The sequence below is a fragment of the Mobula hypostoma genome, chromosome 28 (assembly GCF_963921235.1).
Source record: "Mobula hypostoma chromosome 28, sMobHyp1.1, whole genome shotgun sequence".
Taxonomy (NCBI): domain Eukaryota; kingdom Metazoa; phylum Chordata; class Chondrichthyes; order Myliobatiformes; family Myliobatidae; genus Mobula; species Mobula hypostoma.
In genome coordinates, this window is record NC_086124.1 from 8,656,011 (window position 1) to 8,679,377 (window position 23,367).

The window sequence follows — 23,367 nt, forward strand, 5'->3', positions numbered from 1 at the left end:
ACTTTCAGAGGTTTGGGGAAAGTCATTCATTTCTCCTAGGGTCGCTCTGACCCGGAACGGTAGCACCTGCAAGGGTTCCTGCTCAGGATACGAGCAAAGGCCAATGGCAGATCCAGCAGGTTCAGTAACTGAACTTATGACGAAGAAGGCAGATGAGCTAGGACCTCAAATGTCAACGGCTATAGTATAGGCGGATGAAAATTTGGGAAGAGAAATGGCCATTTCTTTAGTTCGCCCAGTGGTAGGTAATAGCAAACCACCATTGCTATTTGCTAAGAAAACCATGGTCCAACTCACAAAATGTATCACACAACAAGAGCATCAAGAGCATCAAGAGGATCTTCAAGACAACTCTGAAGGTGCTTCACTCGGTAGGGTTGATTCTGGTCAGCAGGGAATCCCCGACCGTCATCAAGTTATTGCTCATAAAATTCAAGTAACACAAAAGAAAATTATTGCCACTTGGCATGTAAGAACCCTATATCAGGCAGGAAAATTGGACAATGTGATAAATGAAATGGAAAGACTAAAGATTAACATCATGGGAATTAGCGAAGTTCGTTGGATGGGTGCTGGAACATGTCAGATTAGAAATAAAACACTAGTTTATTCTTGTGGAACATCCCATACTAATGGAGTAGGAATTCTTATGGATGAAAACATGGCAAAAAGCGTTTTTAGGACATTGGGCAATATCAGAAAGAATGCTCCTTGTTAGATTCAGAGGACAACCATTTGATTTAGCAATCATACAGGTATATGCACCAACAACAGATGGAACAAATGAAGATATAGATAAGTTCTTCGAAGAGCTTGAACGATCAAAGAATGAATGCAAATCTCAAGATATTGTTATTGTCATGGGAGATCTAAATGCTAAAGTAGGACAAGGTGCTGATGGAAATATCATAGGAAAATTTGGACTAGGGTAAAGAAATGAAAGAGGTGAGAAATGGGTAAGATAGTGCAAGATGAATAATCAGGTCATTATGAATACCTACTTTAAAAACCATTCAAGATGCTTGTGGACCTGGAAAAGTCCAGGTGATAAAACTTAGAAATCAAATTGACTTTATTACAATAAACCAAAGATTTAGAAACTCAGTGACTCAATGCAAAACATATCCAGGTGCAGACTGTAATAGTGACCATAACCCAGTAGTATGTCACGTAAAAGTAAAACTTAAAAAACTAAAGAAGCAAAAACCTGAACAATCCCTTGACTAGTTGCAATTAATTAAAGAAGAAAACTTAAGACAAAAATTTACAATTGAAGTAAGGAATAGATTTCAAAGTCTAGAAATAGAATCTGTTGAAGATGATAGCAATCATGTAGAAATGAAATTTAACTCTCTAAAGGATGCCTTGGTAGAATCAGCAAAGTCAGTGATTCCTAAAAAAGAAAAAAGCACAAAGGATGACAGATGAAATCAAAAATCTAATGGAAGAAAGGAGATGGAAGAAAGCAAATCCTATAGAATATAAGTCCTTAGATATAGGAGTTAAAAGCTTATGTCAAAAAGCCAAAGAAGAATGGTTAAACCAGGAATGTGAGCAAATCCCTATAGCTGATCCAAAAAGGTTAAATCAACAAATCAAGAATATCACTGGTAAAAAGCTCCTCTGTTCTTCAGGTGGATGTTTGAAAGCAAAGGACAGTACCATTATCATGGAAAAAGATGAGATTATGAACAGATGGGCTGAGTATATTCAGGAATTGTTTGAAGACGATCGAGGCGTAAAACCAGAAATTAAGAAAAACATTGAAGGTCCAAGTATTTTAAAATCCGAAGTTCGTAATGTAATAAATAAGATGAAGAAAGGAAAGGCAGCAGGTCCTGATGAATTAGTAATAGAACAAATTATCGCCCTTGAAGATTATGGAATTGAAAAACTTACTGATTTAATCAATGACATTTATGAGACTGGAATAATACCAGAAGAGATGAAAAAAAATCAGTATTTATCACTCTTCCTAAGAAACCTGGAGCAATAGTACGTGAATTACATAGGACCACAAGATTAATGAGTCATATCACCAAGGTACTTCTAAGAATTTTGATGACAAGAGCTAAAAGTAAGATACAAGCTGAAATAGGCAAAGGACAATGTGGTTTTGTGAAAGACAAAGGTACAAGAAATGCAATATTGATGTTAAGGATCCTATCAGAACGAGCTATTCAAATGCAAAAATATTTGTTTGTTTGCTTTATCAACTACACAAAAGCATTTGATAAAGTGAAGCATAATAAGTTATTTGAAATATTACAGAAAACTCTAGATCTAGATTCGAAAGACATCTGTCTAGTTAGAAATCTGTACTGGGAACAAACTGCTGCTTTAAGAATATATGGAGAAGTGAGTCAGTTTACAAAACTCAAGAGAGGTGTTAGACAAGGGTTTGTTTTCTCCCCTGATTTATTTAATGTGTACAATGAAATAATATTACAAAAAATAAGAGACATCTTGGGAATCAAAGTTGGCGGTGAAAACATCAATAATTTCAGATATGCAGATAACACTGTGTTAATTGCAAGTACAGAGGAAGAACTATAAAACTTAATTGATGTAATTGTTGAAGGAAGTGCAAAAATGGGTCTATCTATCAATTGCAAAAAGACAGAATGTATGGTGATATCCAAAAAGAAGGAGAAACCTATCTGCAGGCCGAGAATAAACGGGGAAGACATAAAACAAGTACAGAACTTTTGCTACTTAGAAAGCTGAGTGACATCAGACAGCAGGTGCGACATGGACATCAAAAGAAGAATAGGGATGGCAAAAGACACCTTCAGAAGAATGAAGAGTATACTGACCGATACTAAACTAGGCACGACAACCCACCTCAGAGTACTGAAATGTTACTTTTATCCAGTTATGTTATATGGCTCAGAATGTTGGACAATATCTAGTAACATGAGGAAACAAATTTTAGCAGCAGAGATGTGGTTTTTGAGGAGGATGCAAAGAATATCATGGACAAAACGAATATCTAACGAGGATGTCATGAACAGAGCAAACATAAAAAGAGAAATAATGTATGAGATCATGAAAAGGCAATGTAACTTCATTGGACATGTGATTAGGAAAGAGGAGTTAGAATGCATGGTAATTATGGGAAAGATTGAAGGGAAGAAAGCAAGAGGAAGGCAAAGACAAATGATGATGGAGACAGCAGCCAGAGAACTGGAAATGAATACCAATGAATTGATTCACTTGACCCAAAACAGGAGTGTGTGGGCCATGGCAGTCAAAGCTCAAACTGGGCATGGCACCTGATGATGATGATGATGATGACCCATAGGTCAAAGGGTAGAGGCCAGGCTAACAGTGGTCCACCAGTCCTCTGGGTTCGGGAGTTCAGCTCAGGGCTAACAACCTTGACTAGTAAAACAAAACTGTTTCGGAAACAGCAATGAAGAATCCTTCTACATCTGAGTGTGATGGTATTCCTGAGTCTCCACCTGAGACTTGCAAGGTTGACAGTAGTGAAAACCCGAGAGAGAGCTACTCTGAATCCTCGAACACCTTCATTGCTGGCCTAAACGCCAATGGCATAATGAGCAGTGAGTAAGTCAGAATGGAGATCATTACAGCACAGTAGGAGGCCCTTTGGCCCATAACGGTGTGCTGACCTTTTAACCCACTCTAAAATCAATCTAATCCTTCACAATGTGTAGACCTGAATTTTATGAGTGCCTTTTGTCTGTGCAGTTCTCGTAATTTTCTCTTCCAGAATGGATCTCAGCCCTCTCCATTTATTGTTTTAGTGATGAATAGATTAACTTTCTCATTTAAAAACGTTGCTTCTTTGTTCCTGAACAATTAGTGTTATAAATATTCAAATTTCTTATCTCCAAGTACTTAAGGAGAAAGAAAACTGACATGCTTCATGGGAAGTGTGTCCCATTTGCAGTGGACTCGAACTTTACAAGTATTTCTGGGACTAGTCTTCAGTTCAAAAATTTCTATCCAGAATCAGCTTGGGAGTTGCCGTGACATCACGACCAGATGAAAGCTTCTGTTTTTATTAAAAATGGCTTAAGTTATGACCTCAAGAAAGCAGAACTCTGAGAGGAAGAGGAAGGAACTCGGTGGGGGTGGGGGGGGGTTGCTGTTCAGTTGAAGCAGCATACTGTATCTCACCAGAATGTGTCAAAGGTTAATAAGTCAATGCAGATTGGTCAGGAAATTAATGGGAATTGATGAGGGTAGCAGGTGAAGAATGCAAAAAGATTGCATTTCTGGTTGCCCTCCTATACATTGACCTCCAAGACCACATCACTCAGAAAGCAATGAAAACATCATGACCTGATTGAAATAGACTATTATCATGGTGGGACCTCCAAGAGGACAACAACCTTGCCATAGGGTTTGGAAGCTTGTATGCCTCAATGGTGGGCACGTGGCCAAGTGATAAGGCATTGGACTAGCGACCTGAAGGTCGTGAGTTCGAGCCCCAGCCGAGGCAACATGCGTCATGTCCTTGAGCAAGGCACTTAATCACACATTGCTCTGCAATGACACTGGTGCCAAGCTGTATGGGTCCTAATGTCCTTCCCTTGGACAACATCGGTGTCGTGGAGAGGGGAGACTTGCAGCATGGGCAACTGCTGGTCTTCCATACAACCTTGCCCAGGCCTGCGCCCTGGAGAGTGAAGACTTTCCAGGCGCAGATCCATGGTCTCGCAAGACTAACGGATGCCACAAAATATCTCAATGACCCGGAGAGCTATGTTGCCTGGAGTCAGGGTTGGTAGGGTCACCCATGCCAAACAGGTCAAAGGGTAGAGGCCAGACTAAGAGTGGTCCAATGGACCTCCAGGTTTGGGGGTTCAGCTCAGGGCTAACAACCCTGACTCACCAAACAACATTGTTGCGGAAACAGCAACGAAGAATCCTTCTACATCTGAGTGTGACGGCATTCCTGAGTCTCCACCCAGGACTTGCATGGCTGACAGTAATGAAAACTGAAAGACAGCTGCTGACACGATGAAGGAAGCCCTGAACATCACAAGAGATGGAGGACCTTCATTGCTGCCCTAAATGCCATAATGGGCAGTAAGTAAGTAAGTATCCTAGGAGAACTATTGGTAGAGTATTGAGCTCCTGGCGGTATTGAGTATTGAACATTATGTTCGATACCAGTCTCAGCTCAATCTCTTTGACTCACTGCCGCCAGGAAGGAGGTACAGGATCATCAACACTAGGACTGCCAACTTCTTCCCTCAGGCTGTGAGACTAATAAGTACTCTTCTACCACCAAGGTCTCGTCACTAGGACAGTGCACTGTTCACTCCACATCCAACACATCGTTCTCCACAACCTCTGCCTTCTCCAAAAGGGTTCCTACCACCAAGCACATCTTCAATCCCCCCCTTGCTTTCCACAGGGATCATTCCCTCCATGATTCCCTTGTCCATTCCTCCATGACTCACAAGGTCTATCCGCCCGGATAAGATTCCCTATACAAGGTGAAAGTATAATCTTCCTTGCTCATGAGGAGATCAGTCAGGACACATACATTAAAAGTAATCGACAGAAGGATTAGACAGGAATTGAGTCTAGTTAGAGACACCCCCCTAATGGATCAATGGTTCCATTTAATATCAGAGAATGTATACAGTATACCACCTGAAATTCTTACTCCTCACAGACATCCACGAAACAAGAAGAAAATCCCCAAAGAATGAATGACCGGAACAACGTTAGAACACCAAAGACCCCCCTTCCCACACACAATCAGCCCTCTCCCCACTTACTCCAGCAGAAAGCATCAGCCATCCCCCTTCTCCACTCCCATCACCTGGTAGCAAGCAACAGCAAAGCCCCCAAAGAGACCATGATCTGCAGTCCATCAAAAACCGCTGTTCACCCCAACAGTTCGACGTGCACAGGCTCCCTCTGTCAGTTACAAGGGAGCGAGAGGTACCACTCCCATCGTGCATTGGGAACAAACACGCGAAGCTCTTGGCAAGCTGTAATGAACTGAGACCTGGGAAATGGAATCAGTCTCAATAGGTCTTCATTGACCTGCCTAGACGTGCTGGATCATAGAATGAAGAACAGTACCACATAGGAACAGGCTCTTCGGCCCACAATCTTGTGCCTAACTAATTCAATTAGTAATCAAATGCCCAAATAAACAAATCCTTTCAGCCTACACAACACCTACATCCTTCCATTTCCTGCATGTTGGCGGGAGGAGAAGATGGTGGCGCGAAGCCTCTCCTGTTATTTGTCAAGTAGGATGCCGTGCACAATTCTGATTTGATGGAGGCAGACGTGAGAGCACGGAGGATCATCCGGTGAAACTTCTGAAATGCCGGTTTTGCTGCCGCTGCTACTGTGTGGTCCGAAATCTCCGGAGGGGAAGGCCCCAAATCCTTGGCTTTGCCTGTTGCTTGGCGGCCGGGATCGGGGTTGAAGCGCTCGGCAGAGATGGTGCTCGGGGCTCGGTGTCAGAGGGCTGGTTGGAGGCTTGAAGTTTTCAGACGGACTCAGAGTCGGACTGTGGTCGGGTGCTTCCAGGATGCTGCATCGGCAAGTTTGCAGCGCTGGAAGCTCATGGCAGGGAGAGTTTCTCCCTTCAACCGTCTGTGTGAGATATTGGGGCTATTGGGACTTTGAGACTTTTTTTTTACTGCGCCCATGGTCTGCTCTTATCAAATTACGGTATTGCTTTGCACTGTTGTAACTATATGTTATAATTATGTGGTTTTTGTCAGTTTTAGTCTTGGTCTGTCTTGTGTTTCTGTGATATCATACTGGAGGAACATTGTGTAATTTTTTAATGCATGCATTACTAAATGACAATAAAAGAGAACTGAGTGTCCTCATAATCTAATTCAAAGTCAAAGTCACAGTAAATTTATTATCAAAGAATGTATACATCACTATATATTACCGTGAGATTCATTTTCTTTAGGGATCAACCACTTAAGTCAAAGTCAAAGTGAATTTATGACCAAAAGTTATCTTTTATTGCAATTTTTGAATGGAGATATATCTCTAACAAAGGAGGTGTAAGGCGCTCCTTCCCTCCGCTAGCCTGGAGGTCACCCTTGGGCAGGGTGTAGGGGAGGCACCTGCTTAGAACCCCCCTCCCCCTACCGAACAGGGTCACATGAAACACTAGGAGCAAGTGGTGGATGGTCGTATGAGCAACTGGTGCACATCACAAGTCCTGGTTATGTGACCACTGACTCCGGGCAGATAATCTCTGAAGAGTATCGATAATGGCTGGGGTCACCCGTCTTGTAAAGACACTGCCCAGAAGAAGGCAATGGCAAACCACTTCTGTAGAGGAATCTGCCAAGAATAATCAAGGTCATGAGGCCATGGTCTCCCATATCATACGACATGGCACCTAAGGAACGAACAAACCATTTACTACCTCTATATTCTTCTTCTTGAATGCATTTACAGGAATATAAAGAAATACAACAGAATTTATTTAAAAATTCTATATAACAAAGACTGACAAACAACCAATATGCAAAAGAAGACAAACCATGTGGATAAAAAAGTAAATAAATAATATTCAGAGCATGTAATGTAGAGTCCTGAACAATGAGTCTGTAGGTTGTGGATTCAGTTCAGAGTTGTGATGAATGTAATAGCTCAAGAGTCTTATGGTTATACAAGAAGAGTTCCCAATCTTTTTTATACCATTAACCAAGGGGTCTGTGGACCACAGGTTGGGAACCTGTTTGTAGGGTAATAACTGTACCTGAACCAGGTGATGCGGAAACTCCTGCGCTTCCTGCCCGATTTTAGTAGCGCATAATCATAGGTATGAAGCGAATAGAGCAGAGGGCTAAGCACTCGGTTTTGTGGTTAACGAAGAGCCTCTTCGTGTCTTCATATCTTCAGGTGCCTACCTAAGAGCATCTCTGCTCCTGTCATATTTGGCATCCATCACTACCCCGGCACTGCATTCCACGCACCTATCACTCTCTGTGCAAAATACACTGGACAACAAATTTTTTGGGAAGTTTTCCTTCCTCAATTTTTTTTTGTTTATGATAGACCACTTGAAGCTGAACACAAATATAATTTCAGAAGGAATTATTGCATCATTTAGGAATCTGGAGAAACAAGAAATTAACTTTTGCTGAATATAATGTGTTTAATTGCATAATGGTGCTGATGTCTGCAATATCCTGGTGAAATCTTTCACCATGCTCATCACTGACAGTGCCAAAATTAGCAGGGAAGAAGTCTAAATGAGAATGCAGAAAATGAATCTTTAGTGGCATGCCGTACTTCATGGTTTTGTATGCTCGAAGCATGTTGTCAACCAGCTGTATATAGTTTGGAAATCTGTAGTGCCAAGAAGATTTTCAACAGAGTCCCTGAATGCCTTCCATGTGATTTTCTTTGGTCCCTCTAGAATTTCTTCAGATTGATGACCAGTTTCATTTGTGAACTTCCTTAATCTTGGTATCATTTATTCTGACTTGAATTATGAATTGAAATGAGAAATATAGGTGACTTCGAAAAAATAGTGCGTGAGAGGGAAAATTCATGGTGATTCTCATGATCAGCAGCCCAAAATCCATAAGATACACCCAAAAGTAGTCAGGAAGCAAAATCTTTGTTCTGTAGTAATATCTGCCTTGTTTATCTTCTTTGAGTTTACCCACTCTCCCCTTAAATGCATACCCTCTAGTATCAGATATTTCAATCCTGGGAAAAAAAAGATACTCTGCCTATGTCTAATCTTACAAACCTCTATCAGCTCTCCCCTTAGCCTCCGGGACTTCAGAGAAAACAAACGCAAAGTTGGCCAACCTCTCCTTACGGCACATGCCCTCTAATCCAGGCAGCTCATGGTGGGCAAATAACCTGCTGTATTATGAATCTCTTCAGTTCTATGACATACTGATATTCTTCTGTTCGGAATTTTTTGATGCTCGAGCCATTGAAGTTGGCAGGTTAAGAAGAATCTCGGAATCCTTTCATCTATCTCCGTGTAAGAGGATGCAAAGTGATTTTCCAGGAGCAATTGCTTGAACTGACTACAGAAATCATTCAATATTACTTTTCTAACATTGTATATAAATCCATCAAATACAAATTTTACACAGAAGGTGGCATTTCCCTCAGAAAAAAAAGGCCTACACATGTAGATTAGCTCGTAAGTAGGACTTTGTCTGATCGTCTGAAACTGAATTTTAAACAGGAATAACTTTCCGTCACTACTCAATCATTTTATGTGACAGCCTGGCATTACATTCCCTCAGTTTTATTGATGTAGGCATCAACTTTGAACTCGCCACAGTCGCTTTACTTACAGAGGTTCAAACAGCTGTCAGATCATTGTTCACTCAGTGGCCACTTTATTAGGTATACCTGTACTCTTGCTCGTTAATGTGAATATCTAATCCCATTATTGTTCCCACTTGTTAGTATGATGAGGCCACCCCTCAGGGTGGAGGAGCAACATCTTATATTCCGCCTGGGTAGCCTCCAACCTGATGACATGAATATTGACTTCTCCTTCTTAAAACAAGTTTCCGCCACCCCCCCCCGCTTCCTCCATACCCCACTCTGACCTTTTACCTCTTCTCACCTGCCTATCACCTTCCCTGGGGCCCCCTCCTCCTTCCCTTTCTCCAAATGGTCCACTCTCCCCTCCTATCTTCTCCAGCCCTTGCCCTTTCCAATCCACCTGGCATCATATATTACCTTTCAGTTAGCCTCCTTCCCCTCTCCCTGGCTTTTTATTCTGGCAGGTTCTCCCTTCCTTCTCAGTCCTGAAGAAGAGTCTTGGCTCGAGACGTAGACTGTTTATTCCTTTCCATGGATGCTGCCTGACCTGCTGAGTCCCTCCACCATTTTGTGTGTGTTGCATCTGCAGACTTTCTCATGTTTAAAATATCTAATCAGCCAATCGTGTGCGGACATGGTCAAGAAGGTTCAGCTGTTGTTCAGGCCAAACATCAGAATGGGGAAGAAATGTGATCTAAGTGACTTTGACCGCGGAATGATTTTTGGTGCTAGATAGGGTGGTTTGAGTATCTCAGAAACTGCTGATTTCCAGGGGTTTTTACACATACCATTCAGTACAGAGAATGGTGCCTAAAACAGCCTGTGGGCAGCAGTTTTGTGGGCAAAAACATCTTGTTAATGAGAATAGTCAGAGGAGAATGGCCAGACTGGTTCAAGCTGACAGGAAGGCGACAGTAACTCAAATAACCAGGCGTTACAACAGAGGTGTGCAGAAGAGCATCTGTGAACACACAACACATCGAACCTTGAAGGGGTAAACACGTGGAATTCTGCAGATGCTGGAAATTCAAGCAACACACATCAAAGTTGCTGGTGAATGCAGCAGGCCAGGCAGCTTGAAGGGGACGGGCTCCAGCAGTGTTAGCCCACAAGCGTACACTCAGTGGCCATTTTATTAGGTACAGGAGGTACAGTCAGGCTACTCTGGGGCTTGGGCTATATCATTTTATTTGTTCTGTGGATCACTGAGTTTATGCACCAAGTCGATGGTGAATCTGGTCTTGCCATGTTTCAGACATGCACACAGCCTACAGAGACCTTCCACCGAGTCATTGATAGTTTCCTTAAAAGGCAAGTGATGCTTGTCTGAGGTTCTCCGCAGCCATCAAAGACATCTCAAAGTTATGAGAGTGCTCAGAGTTCCAGGGAATGATTAACCCTGAGGTATGCTGTGATTGGGAAGTTCAATATATGAAATCAAGTCTAGCATAATATGAAGCTATCGGGTGATAAAAGATGTCGTTTCGATAAAACCCATTGGAAATGTACAGCATTGTAGTCTCAAGGGCCAATCGAAGTAGGCCACCTGGGTTTCCATATCTTTAAAATTAAATACGACATAAACACAAGAAGTTCTGCAGATGCTGGAAGTCTTGATCAATGCAGGAGGTCCATTTCTATCATGCTCCACTGTCTTGTCCTATCAGATTCCTTCTTCTTCAGCCCCTTCCCTGTTCCACCTATCATGTCCCAGCTTCTACTCCATCCCCTGGCTTTGTCACCTGTGTCCCTTCCCCCTTACCAGGTTTTACCTATTACCTGCTAGCTAGTACTCGTTCACCTTCCGCGTTCTAGCTTCTGTCCGTTCCTTTCCACTCCTGATGAAGGGTCTTGGCCCAAAATGTTGGCTGTTTATCACCCTTCACAGATGTTGCTTGACTTGCTGAGTTCCTCCAGTGTTCTATATGTATTTCTCTTCAAAATCAGCTTGTGCCTTCATGAAATTTAAATATCCAAACTTAAAATGCCTTTATTAATTTTAAAGTAATCCGAGACTCCAACTGGATAAGTGTATTTGAAGTATTGTGCGGAATTCTGCTCGCCCCATTACAGAAAGGATGTGAAGGCTTTGGAAAGGGTACAGAGGAGGTTTATCAGGATGCTGCCCAGATTAGAGGGGATGAGTCATAAACAGAGTTAGTTATTTAGTTACTGCCTGTTATGCTGCTGGCATTTAGGGTAGCAACGAAGGTCCACCATCTCTGTCTCTCCTGGGCCTTTTGTGTCCAGGTGTGGTTCAGGGTCCCCATTTCCAACTCTACAATACAGTGCCAAGTTGCCTTTGGTCTCCTGCGTTTCCTCCTCCCTCCAGGAGTCTGTTGGGGTGCTGCCTCGATGATGGAGTTGGCCTCTCCTCATCACACGCCCAATCCATCTCCAACGTTTCCTCATGACGATTGTGGCCATGTCCTCTTGGTGACACTGAAGGAGTAGGGTGTGGTTGGAGATCTTCCTTGGCCAGAAAAGACGGGGGATCTTCTGAAGGCTCGAGGTGTGGAATGACCGCAGTTTGGCGAGTCATAAGTAGGAACTGGACAAATTTAGGTTGCTTTCTCTGGAGCAGCAGAGTTTGCGAGGAGACTAGATAGAGGTTTATAGGTCTATGACAGACACAGATAGACAGCCAGTATCTTTATCTTGGGGCCGAAATGTCCAATACGCAAGGGCAAGCATTAAGGTGGGAGAGGGAAATTCAAATGAAATCTGTGTGCCCCCCACCACCCCTTTACAGGTGCCTTGAACAATCTGCTGGAATGGTGGGGTGGAGTGGTGGAAACAGATATAAAAGTAGTTTCTGATAGATGAATTTGCGGGAATGGAATGATAGGGATCATGTATGGGCAGAAGAGAATTACTTTAATTTGGCATTGTGTTCTACGTTCTGAGTGTACTCTTAGAGCCTTAATTCTGAATGCATTTATAATGCAGTCTGTGTGTATTACAACGTGACAGGTTTAGTCTGTAGATTGGGTAGTTCCGTATCTCAGGGGTTTAGAACAAGCAAAGGGTCTTCTTCATCCTTGACAGCTCGGATCCCACTGGCTAATTTGTAACACTAATGGTATGCTTAAGGAAGTCTGTGGCATAATCTGCCATAAGCAGTCTGTCTTTGGATATCAGGATCTATTTTATCAGCCGAAGCAAAACTGGCCAGCAGCGAGCTTTCTCCTGTATAAGGTAAAACCGTGCTTCAAACTCTTGGCTAATTACCTATGGCCATGATACTCACTTCCTTCAAACATAAATATTAATGGGATTTAAAGCTTCAGGTTGTGATGAAGGCAACTGCAAGTCATGTGTTGAATCAGAATTCCAGTGTGACCAGCTCCATGGAGATGCAAATGGATCGTTATCATCCTTGACGGTTTGGATCTTATTGGCTGATTCATTCTTCTTCATCCTCAACAGCTTGGATCCATTGGATAATTTGTTCTCCTTCATCCTTGACAGCTTGGATCCTATTGTCTAATTCATTCATTTTCATCCTTGACAGCTTGGATCCTGTTGGCTAATTTGTTCTTCTTCATCCTATACAGCTTGGATCCTATTGGCTAATTCATTCATCTTCATCCTTGACAGCTTGGATCCTATTGGCTAATTCATTCATCTTCATCCTTGACAGCTTGGATCCTATTGGCTAATTCATACTTGTTCATCCTTGACGGCTTGGATCCTATTGGCTAATTTGTTACACTAATGGTACACTTATGGAAGTCTGTGGTGTTATGAGCTACAAGCACTCTGGGTGCGTTGTGTGAGCTTAGAGTAGTTTTCCTAATTTCCCCATTTATGCGGGACACTCAGCTGGGCAGTACTAAGAAAGTTATACACAATCATTGAAAGGAATATGGGCAAAATTAAAATTTCTTGGGTTTCTTACATTATTGGTCTTTAAAGGTAAAAAAAGAAAACCTAGCAGTCATTCTGTAGTGATCAATGAACCAATTGTTTGGGATCAAATGACCTGGCCTGGTGCCTCGGGTCTGGGTGTGTCTGCACCTGCCCCGGAATACCTTCTCTCCCACCTGTCCCACATCCCTCCCATGGTGCTCCACCCTCACCATCCCCAACATCCATTGCCCCTGCCAGATTTACAAACTCGCTCTCCGCCCCCACGCCCTCACGGGGAGAACAGACAAACTCCTTACAGAGGCTGTGGCCAGCAGCCACCATGTTCCAGGACCAGCTTCACTCACCTCCGTGCCGAGCTGCCTCTGTGCCATCAGACTGAAGGACCAGCAGCATCGGTGAACGGGTTCCTTGGCTGTGGGCGTTGCAGTTCACGTTCTGTGTGTTATTTGTTCACCTTTTTATTGTTTGCTTGATTTATTCTTTTTTTTGCACCTTGGGCGTTTGACAGCTTTAATGGGCTCTATGGTATTCCTTTGTTTTGTGGCTGCCCGCAAGAAGATGAAACTCAAGGTTGTGTGCAGTATACATGCTTTGATAATAAATGCACTTTGAACTTTGAACCCAGGTGACTGTAAAAGCTTTACACTAACTGTTACTCTACCATTCTACCTTGTTATGTGGATTTCATTCCCTGAAAGTGAAATTTAATGTCTATTTTTGATTTATTGAGATACGGTGCAGAATAAGTCCTTCCAGTTCTTTCAGCTGTCCTGCCCAGCAATCCCCTCATTGAATCCTAGCCTAGTCTCGGGACAATTTACAATGACCAAGGGGAGGAGAAGGTGGCGGCGTGACGCAGCGCGCGCAGCTGCTCCGAAATGACATCGTATTTGTGAAGTAGGATGCCGTGCACAATCATGATTTGATGGAGACGGACGTGAGAAGCACGGAGGAACATCTGGAGAAACTTCTGAAATGCCCGCTTCGCTGCCGCTGCTACTGTGTGATCGAGAATCTCTGGATAGGAAGGCCCCAAATCCTCGGCTTTGCCTATTGCCTGTTGCCGGGGCTGGGGTCGAAGCTCTTGGCAGAGATGGTGCTCGGTGCTCGGTGTCGGAGGGTTGGTCGGAGGCTCGAAGTTTTCGGATGGACTCAAGAGTCGGCTGTGGTCGGGTGCTTCCAGGGTGCTGCATTGGCAAGTTTGCGGCGCCGGAAGCTCATGGCAGGGAGAGTTTTTCTTCCTTCTCCCGTCTACGTGAGATGATGGGACTTTTGAGAGATTTTGAGACTTTTTTTTACCGTGCCCATGGTCTGTTCTTCATCAAATTACGGTATTGTTTTGCACTGTTGTAACTATATGTTATAATTATGTGGTTTTTGTCAGTTTTTCAGTCTTGGTTTGTCTTGTATTTCTGTGATATCATACTGGAGAAACATTGTATCATTTCTTAATGCATTCATTCCTAAATGACAATAAAAGAGGACTGCGTGTCCTCATAATCTAATCTAACAAAGCAACCAATACGTCTTTAGAATGTGGGAGGAAACCATAGCACCTGGAGGAAACCCATGTGGCCACATAGAAACATGAAAATCTACAGCACATTACAGGCCCTTCGGCCCACAATGTTGTGCCGACCATATAACTGACTCTAGAAACTGCCTAGATTTTCCCTACCGCATAGCCCTCAATTTTTCCAAGCTCCATGTACCTATCTAAGAATCTGTTAAAAGACTCTATTATATCCACCTCTACCACCTTCGCCAGCAGTGCATTCCACGCACCCACCTCTCTCTGTGTGAAAAACTTACCTCTAACATCCCCATTGTACTTACTTCCAAACATCTTAAAACCATGCCCCCTCGTGTTAGCCATTTCAGCCCTGGGTAAAAGCCTCTGGCTATCCATAGGATTAATGCCTCTCAACATCTTTTACACCTCTATCAGGTCATCTCTCATCCTCCATCACTCCCAAGAACAGGGAGAACATATAAACTTCTTCCAGGCAGCCGTGGGTTATGGGTACAGGCTTATTGCAGCTTTCAAATGAGAAATAGATGAAAATATTGGACAAAAAAAGTTGCAAGAGTGTAAGGCAAACAATGGATTTGGCTGAATTGTTGGCACAGAGTCAGTGGGCTGACCGACATCGTTATGCTTGTTAATAATTCCAATTACAATAGCATTGCATTGAGGGTACATTCCATGGAGCTACTCATGCAGCTCAAATCAACATTCACCAGAGAATCAGATTCGGAATACAAGCAACACACATCAAAGTTGCTGGTGAACGCAGCAGGCCAGGCAGCATCTCTAGGAAGAGGTACAGTCGACGTTTCAGGCCGAGACCCTTCGTCAGGATTAACTGAAAGAAGAGCTAGTAAGAGATTTGAAAGTGGGAGGGGGAGATCCAAAATGATAGGAGAAGACAGGAGGGGCAGGGATGGAGTCAAGAGCTGGACAGGTGATTGGCAAAAGGGATACGAGAGGATCATGGGACAGGAGGCCCAGGGAGAAAGAAAAGGGGGAGGGGGGAAAAACCCAGAGGATGGGCAAGGGGTATAGAGAGAGGGACAGAGGGAGAAAAAGGAGAGAGAGAAAAAAAAGAATGTGTGTATATAAATAAATAAATAAGGGATGGGGTACGAGGGGGAGGTGGGGCATTAGCGGAAGTTTGAGAAGTCAATGTTCATGCCATCAGGTTGGAAGCTACTTAGACGGAATATAAGGTGTTGTTCCTCCAACCTGAGTGTGGCTTCATCTTGACAGTAGAGGAGGCCGTGGATAGACATATCAGAATGGGAATGGGATGTGGAATTAAAATGTGTACCCACTGGGAGATCCTGCTTTGACGTGGAATTAGATTCAGAATACTGTTTGTTTTGGTCTTGTACTTACAGGATAGATGGAAACATGGTTGAAAGAGGGCAGAGCAAACTTACGAGGGACTGGAGGACCTGAGGTATAAGGAAAGATTGACCAGGTTAGGACTGCATTCTTTAGAACATAGAAGATTCAGAGATTTGATAGAACTATACAAAATTATGAAGAGAAGAGATAGGGTAAATATAAGCAGGCTTTTCCCAATGAGCTTGGGTGGGACTACATCCAGAGGTCATGGTTAAGGGTGAAAGGTGAAAAGCTTAAGGGGAACATGAGGGGGAAACGTCTTCGCTCAGAGGGCCATGAGAGTGTGGAACGAGCTGCCAGTGCAACTGGTGTGTGCGAGCTCAATTTCAACATTTAAGAGAAGTTTGGATCGGTACACGGATGGTAAGGGTATGGAGGGCTATGGTCTCAGAGCAGGCTGAAGCGAGCAGGCAGTTTAAACAATTTTGGCATGGACTAGATGGGCCGAAGGGCCTGATTCTCTGCTGTACTTCTCTATGACTCTAAACCAGTTTCAGAATCAGTTTCTGAATGCAGTTTCGGAATGCAGATTCGGAATCAGATTCGGAATAATGTTTTGGAACGCAGTTCAGAATCAGGTTCGGAATACTTCCAGAATCTGCCCATGGATCTCAACTCAGTGCCATTCACCAGAAGTTATGGCATAAAACATTTGATGCTTATTGTCCCAGAGCTCTGAAAGACGTCTTTAAACTTCTGATTTATTGAGAATAATTGAGATACACCATGGAAAAGGTCTTTCCAGCCCTTTGCTGTTGTCCCTCTCTGTGCCTTGTAGCGCACTGGGCAACAACCTTGCCTTTTCTTCAACATTTTTTGCCAAGTTGCTAGCTCGACGCTCAATAGATGGAAAGGGTGCAAGGAGCCGCTGGGGACCACTCGATTGTCCAGTGCAGCTGCCACTACAGTACCGGCTGCCAACCCCGTGCTAGTCTAATTGTCACGGGGCAACTTACAATGACCAACTGACCTACCAACGGGTTGGATTGTGGGAGTGAAACTGAAGGAAACCCACATGATCACAGGGAGAACGTTCAAACTCCTTACCGAGTATTGAACCCCGGTCGCCTGCATCGTAAACCGTTGTGCTAACCACTACACTACTATGTCGTCCAGTGCAGGAACTCATGAATAAGTACGTCATAAGAACAGTTCGGGAGGTGACCCCCCCCCCCATCTGCCACTTACCGTTCATGTTTTTAAAAAGGTTGAGAATAGGCAATATCTGACGATAGTAGGGAACCAATGCCTCACCCACCCGCTCTCCCGATACGACAAGATGCTGCAGGATTTTCAGTGTGGTACAAATAACATGCTTGTTCCGGGTGTTCAGGGCATCTGTGTAAGACAGGAAAGGGTTATGAGCCAGTGTTCTGATTAAATGCTCCCCGCTGAGATGATGGTGTATCATTAGCTGAGAGCAGCATTAGATCCCTGGCGTTCGCCTTCCCCAATTTCCATTTCTTTCTGCCAGCCAAGACTTATTAGCCTGTCCAGCATGTTTATGTAGCATTGAAGCTTTCTGTTATTATTTTGTCCTCACACTGTTTATACCCCAAGGGACGTGAAAGCCTCTCAGTCATTCGCAGGAGTAAATGGCACGTTTCTAATCAAGCGTCTGACCCATTAAAAAAAGCAAACAGTTTTGTATCTAGAATTCTGCAGACACTGGAAGTACAGAGCTACACACACCCAATGCAGGAAAAGCTGAGCCGGTCGGGTAGCATCCACGGAAATGAATAAACCGTCAACGTTTCGGGACGAGACCCTTCCTCAGGACCTTGCATCAACCTGGGAAAACTCGACAAGTGGAACATCAGCTTATTACATTTTGGCTCTAAGAACAAATCATCAATCTGAAGTGGAAACTCTGCTTCACCTGATGAAGCTCTCAGCAATTTTGCTTGTTTTATCGAAGAGTTCTACAAGAAATTGGTGAGGCCATATTTCAAGATTCCACATTCAAGATAGTTTATTGCCATTCTTCAGTACATGAGTGTAAAGGAGAACAAAATGATTGTTACTCTAGATAAATATATTGTAAGTACATGTTATATTAACATAAGTATAAGTTTAGCCTATATATACAGTCCACCCTCGTCCGTTTATTATTTGTTCTGTTAGCCAGTTTCTTGTCAGATGGACCCGGTTCCCCATCTATTGGTGCGGACCTTGTTAATCTGAGTGACATCCAAGCTGTCGTGACTCTTTCTTTTCAACTCTTTTTTTATTATTATTATTATCCAAAATTAACACGAGCACATCGAAATAAGCAACACTTACAATGTCTCAAGAAAAAAAAAACATTATTTTAAAGATTGAAAAATTTTGGTGACTCGTCTTGCTCTTGTCACTCTCATCGGAGGTTTTTCTGGGCAGATTTAATGTAAGTGCAAGGGTCCAGCCCAAGTCCCCTACCGGGCCGCCACCACTGGGACCTGAACCCCAGACCCCCGCGCCATGGAGCCCAGATGGTTCCCGGTGTCGGCCACCAGACAGGACCCAAGATGCAGACCGTGCGAGGAATCCGCTGAAATCATCCAGCACACAGTAGCAGGGTGCAAGATGCAGGCAGGGACAACACACACTGAACAGCACACCAGGGATTGTGTGCAGGAACATCTGCGCTGAGTATGGATTGGACGCTCCCAAGTCCAAATGGGAAACACAGAGAAGGAAGTGGAGAATGACAGAGCTCAGATCCTGTGGGACTTCCAAATACAGATTGATAAGCAGGTACTGGCCAACCAACCAGACACTGTAATACTGGACAAGAAACAGAAGAAAGCTATAGTAACAAACGTGGCAATCCTGAATGACAGTAACATCAGGAAGAAAGAATATGAGAAGCTGGAGAAATACCAGGGCTTGAAAGAGCAGATAGAAAGGATGTGGAAGGTTAAAATCAGAGTAATCCCAGTGGTGATATGAGCACTTGGAGCTGTGACACCTGGACTGGGAGAGTGGCTCCAACAAATCCCAGGAACAACATCTGAGATCTTGGTCCTGAAGAGCACACTACTGGGAACAGCAAGGATAGTGGGCCAAACGCTCCCAGGCCTCTGGTAGACGACCCGAGATTGAGGGAAAAATACACATACACACCACCCATGAGGGGTGAGAAAATAAGATTATTTGAACAGGAAATAATAAAGCAGTGGTTGTGGAGTGGGTGAGCAGTGGGAGAAGGTGTTAATCAACCTGATTATTCATGAATCTGGTGGTCCTGGTGTGGATGCTACATAGCCTCTTCCCTGATGGGAGTGGGACAAACAGCCCATGAGCAGTGTGGGTGGGATGCTTTATGTTATAAAAGATAAAATTTAATTTTAACTTGCATGGTAAAATGTATAGTTTTGTTATTTAGTGCGTTAATAAAGGAGCACACGTATCACTTAGCAACACACACAAAACACTGGAGGAACTCAGCAGGTCAGGCAGCATCTATGGAAAAGAGTAAACAGACAATGTTTTGGGCTGAGACCCTTCTTCAGGATGGAGAAGGAATGGGGTTGGGGGCAATGCCTGAATTAAATGGTGGGAGGAGAGGAAAGAGGCTAGCTGGAAAGTGATAGGTGAAGGCAGGAGGATGGGAAAGGTCAAGGGCTTGGAGAAGAAGGAATCTGATAGGAGAGGAGAGTGGACTACAGGAGAAAGGGAAGAAGGAGGGGACCCAGGGGAAGTAATAGGTAGGTGATAAGAAGTAAAAGATCAGAGTGGGGAATACAGGAAGTGGGGGAGAGGGGAAATTTTGTTCACCAGAAGGTTCACCTTATATTCATGACGTCAGATTGGAGGCTACCCAGACAGAATACAGAGTGTTGCTCCTCCACCCTGAGGAGGCCGTGGATGGGCACGTTGGAACGGGAATTAAAATGTTTGGCCACTGGGAAGTCCTGCTTGTGGCAAATGGTGCGGAGGTGCTCGATGAAGTGGTTCCCCAACTTGCGACGGGTCTCACTAATGTAGAGGAGGTCGCCATTGGGAGAACCAGATACAATAGACAACCCCAGCAGATTCGCAGGTGAAGTGTTGCCTCACCTTGAAGGACTGTTTGGGGCCCTGAATGGAGCTGAGGGAGGAGTTGTATGGGCAGATGTATTTGTGATAATACTATATCACAAATTTGTTTTTCTTTAATATATTGATAACAGTATTTCAATATAATTAGTTTCTTTTGTGATCCAGGGTATTTTATTGTATCAATTAAAATACATAATTCTGAGAAGGGGTCCATAGGCTTCACTGGACTGCCAAAAGGTTCATGGCATAACAAGGTTCAGAACCCCTGGTTTAGGATGAGAGGGGAGAGATCGAATAAGAGCCTAAGGGGGAACGTTTACACATAGAAGGCAGTCATTACATGGAATGACATGGAATGAGCTGCTGAAAGAAGTGGTTGAAGCAGGTATATAAGCAATATTCAAAATACACTTGGACAGGTCCATGGGAAGGATATCGTCAGAAAGATCTGGGTCAAATACAGAAAAATGGGATTTTCTTTGATGGGAATGTGAGTTGGCATGGAGTAGCTGGGTGAAGAGCTTGATTCCATGCTGTATCAGTGCATGATCTTCATCATAACAAAATGCCCTAGTGGAGTCAAGAAACCCAACTGGATATCAAATTACATAAGCACACATTAGGGCAGGGGTGGGTCTTGAAGAAGTGAGGCCAAGAGACAGAGAGTGAAGTGGAGAGCTTTTGTCATGAAAGGTTTGCTTCTCTGAAGTAGAATGATACCAGTTTAATCAAAGGTCAACACTGGGATGTATGGATAAGCTTAGAAGAGTTAATGAGGATGTCTTACAATATCACAAGACCATCAGACAACTTGAGGTATTTGGAAGAAGAATTGTAAAATTGATAAGTCTTACAATGCCCTTGAGTGGAAAATCCTACAGAAAAGTCATGGATACAGCCCAGTTCATCACACGCAAAGCCCTCCCCACCAATGACCACGTCTACATGAAGTGCTGTCACAGGAAAGAAGCATCCATCAATAGAGACCCCCACCACCCAGAACATGCACTCTTCTCACTTTTGCCATCAGGAAGAAGGTACAGGAGCCTCACAACTCGCACCACCGTGTTCAGGAATAGTTATTACCCCTAAACCGTCAGGCTCTTGAACCAAAGGGGATAACTTGCCCCATCATTGAAATGCTCCCATAATGTATGGTCTCACTTTCAATGACTCTTCATCTCATGTTCTTAATATTTATTACTTATTTATTATTATTATTATTTCTTTCCCTTTGTATTTGCACAGTTTGTTGTCTTCTGCACCCTGGCTGAACACCAACATTGGTACTGTTTCATCGATAATATTACGGTTATTATTCCATTATGGATTTATTGAGTATGGCCACAAGAATATGAATCTCAGGGTTGTATATGGAGACATACTTTGATAATAAATTTACTTTGAATTTTGCGGATAAAATTTTAAATGGGTGTGTGGGTTAACTTGCAGCTCTGCAGATTGTTGGTTGACAGGACTTCTTAATTGGAAGCCAGTCTAAATTAGATACGAGGGGTAATGGGTGAATGGTAATTGGACAGTGAGCATCCCTGTCTTATAGCTCCAGTGACCTGGGTTCTGTCTGTGTGAAATTTACATGTTTCTCCTGCAACCACACAAGTATCCCTCAGGTAGTCAGATTTTCCTCCGGCATCTTAAAGCTACAGGCCATCCCTGAGGTAATGAAAGTGTTCCATTGTTTTACTGACGTCTCCTAGTCACTTTTTTCCATAAGTCAGAAAATACACAAAGTGCACTCGATTTAGTAACTTCTTCCACAGTGCACAAGACAGATTTAAAAGAACAATTGCTAGAAGTGGAGAGACACAGAGAGAGAGAGAGAGAGACAGACAGACAGAGAGACAGAGGCAGACAGATGAGACACAGAGAGAGGGACAGAGACAAAGGCAGAGAGATAGAACAATTACTAATAGTGGAGAGGCACAGAGAGAGAGAGAGGGGGAGAGGCAGAGACAGACAGATGAGACACAGAGACAGAGGCAGAGAGACAAGACACAGAGAGAGGGAGAGGCAGACTGATAAGGCATAGAGAGAGGGAGAGACCGAGGCAGTCAGATGAGACAGAGACAGAGAGACAGAACAATTACTAAAAGTGGATAGAGAGAGAGTGAGAGAGAGAGAGGGAGAGAGAGAGAGAGAGAGAGAGAGGGAGAGAGAGAGACAGAGGCAGAACTACTTTTGCCATTTGCAGGGACCAACATGTGGACATACTCTATGTCAGGCTTTCTAATTTATTAATTTAATGACATTCAGCATGATAAACCACAAAGCACATCTACATGAAATGCTGTCGCAGGAAAGCAGCATCCATCTTCAGAGATCCCCGCCACCCAGGCCATGCTCTTTTCTCGCTGCTGCCATCAGGAAGAAGGTACAGGAGCATCAGGACTCGCACCATCAGGTTCAAAAACAGTTACTACCCGTCAACCATCACCCTCAGCCTTTTGATTCCTGGCTTTGTCTGAGGTCTTACCAACATCTGCCTCCGCAGTCTCTCCGCAAACTCTTCTGGCACTCTGTTTCCCATCCCCTTGCAACTCTTGTTTAAACCCACAGTGCAGCATTAACAAACCTTCCCGCTGGGGTATTAGTCCCCCTCCAGTTCAGATGCAAACTTCCCCTTCTATACAGGTTCCACCTTCTCTGGAAGAGAGCCCAATAATCTAAAAATCTTATGCCCTCGCTCTTAAACCAACTCTTTAGCCATGTATTAAACTGTATAATCTGCCTAGTTCTGGCCTCACTAGCATGTGGTATGGGTAGGAATTTTGAGATCACAACCCTGGAGATCCTGCCCTTTAACTTAGCACCTAACTCCATGAACACTCTCTGCAGAACCTCATAACTTGTCCTACCCATGTCATTGGTACGTACACGGACCACGACTTCTGGCTCTTCACTCTCCCACTTAAGAATGTTGAGGATTCAATCCAAGATACTCCGAACCCTTACACCTGGGAAGCAACATACCATCCGGGAATCCCGTTCTCACCTACAGAACCTCCTGTCTGTTCCTCTAACTAACAAATCACCTATCTCCCCAGCATGCCTCCTCTTTTCCCTTCCCTTCTGAGTCACAGAGGCAGACTTAATGCCAGAGACTGTGACTTTCCTCTGTTAGGTCATCCCTACTGACAGTATCCAAAGTGATATACCTGCTGTTGAGGGCAAACTAGTACAGAGAAAATTTACAAGGATGTTGCTGGGTCTGGAGGACCTGAGTTATAAGGAAAGATTGAATAAGTTAGGACTTTATTCCTTAG

General features: G+C 43.6%; 1 protein-coding gene across 5 annotated transcripts in view; it reads right to left on the minus strand.

The window, feature by feature from the left end:
- The window catches only part of LOC134339031 (parkin coregulated gene protein homolog), a 498,671-nt gene that overhangs the window by 126,931 nt on the left and 348,373 nt on the right, over nucleotides 1-23,367 (minus strand). For 2 of the 5 annotated variants that reach the window (XM_063035292.1, XM_063035289.1), the window contains 2 exons: nucleotides 17,249-17,398; nucleotides 7,178-7,369 (listed from right to left, as the gene is read on the minus strand). The exons of 1 other annotated variant lie outside the window; for it this stretch is intronic. In XM_063035292.1, the coding sequence (XP_062891362.1) occupies nucleotides 7,191-7,369; nucleotides 17,249-17,398 (329 nt within the window). In that variant the 3' untranslated portion in view covers nucleotides 7,178-7,190. Of the gene's footprint in view, nucleotides 1-7,177; nucleotides 7,370-17,248; nucleotides 17,399-23,367 lie in introns of those variants that run through there. 2 more of the 5 variants (XR_010016335.1, XM_063035290.1) reach the window with 1 other exon arrangement.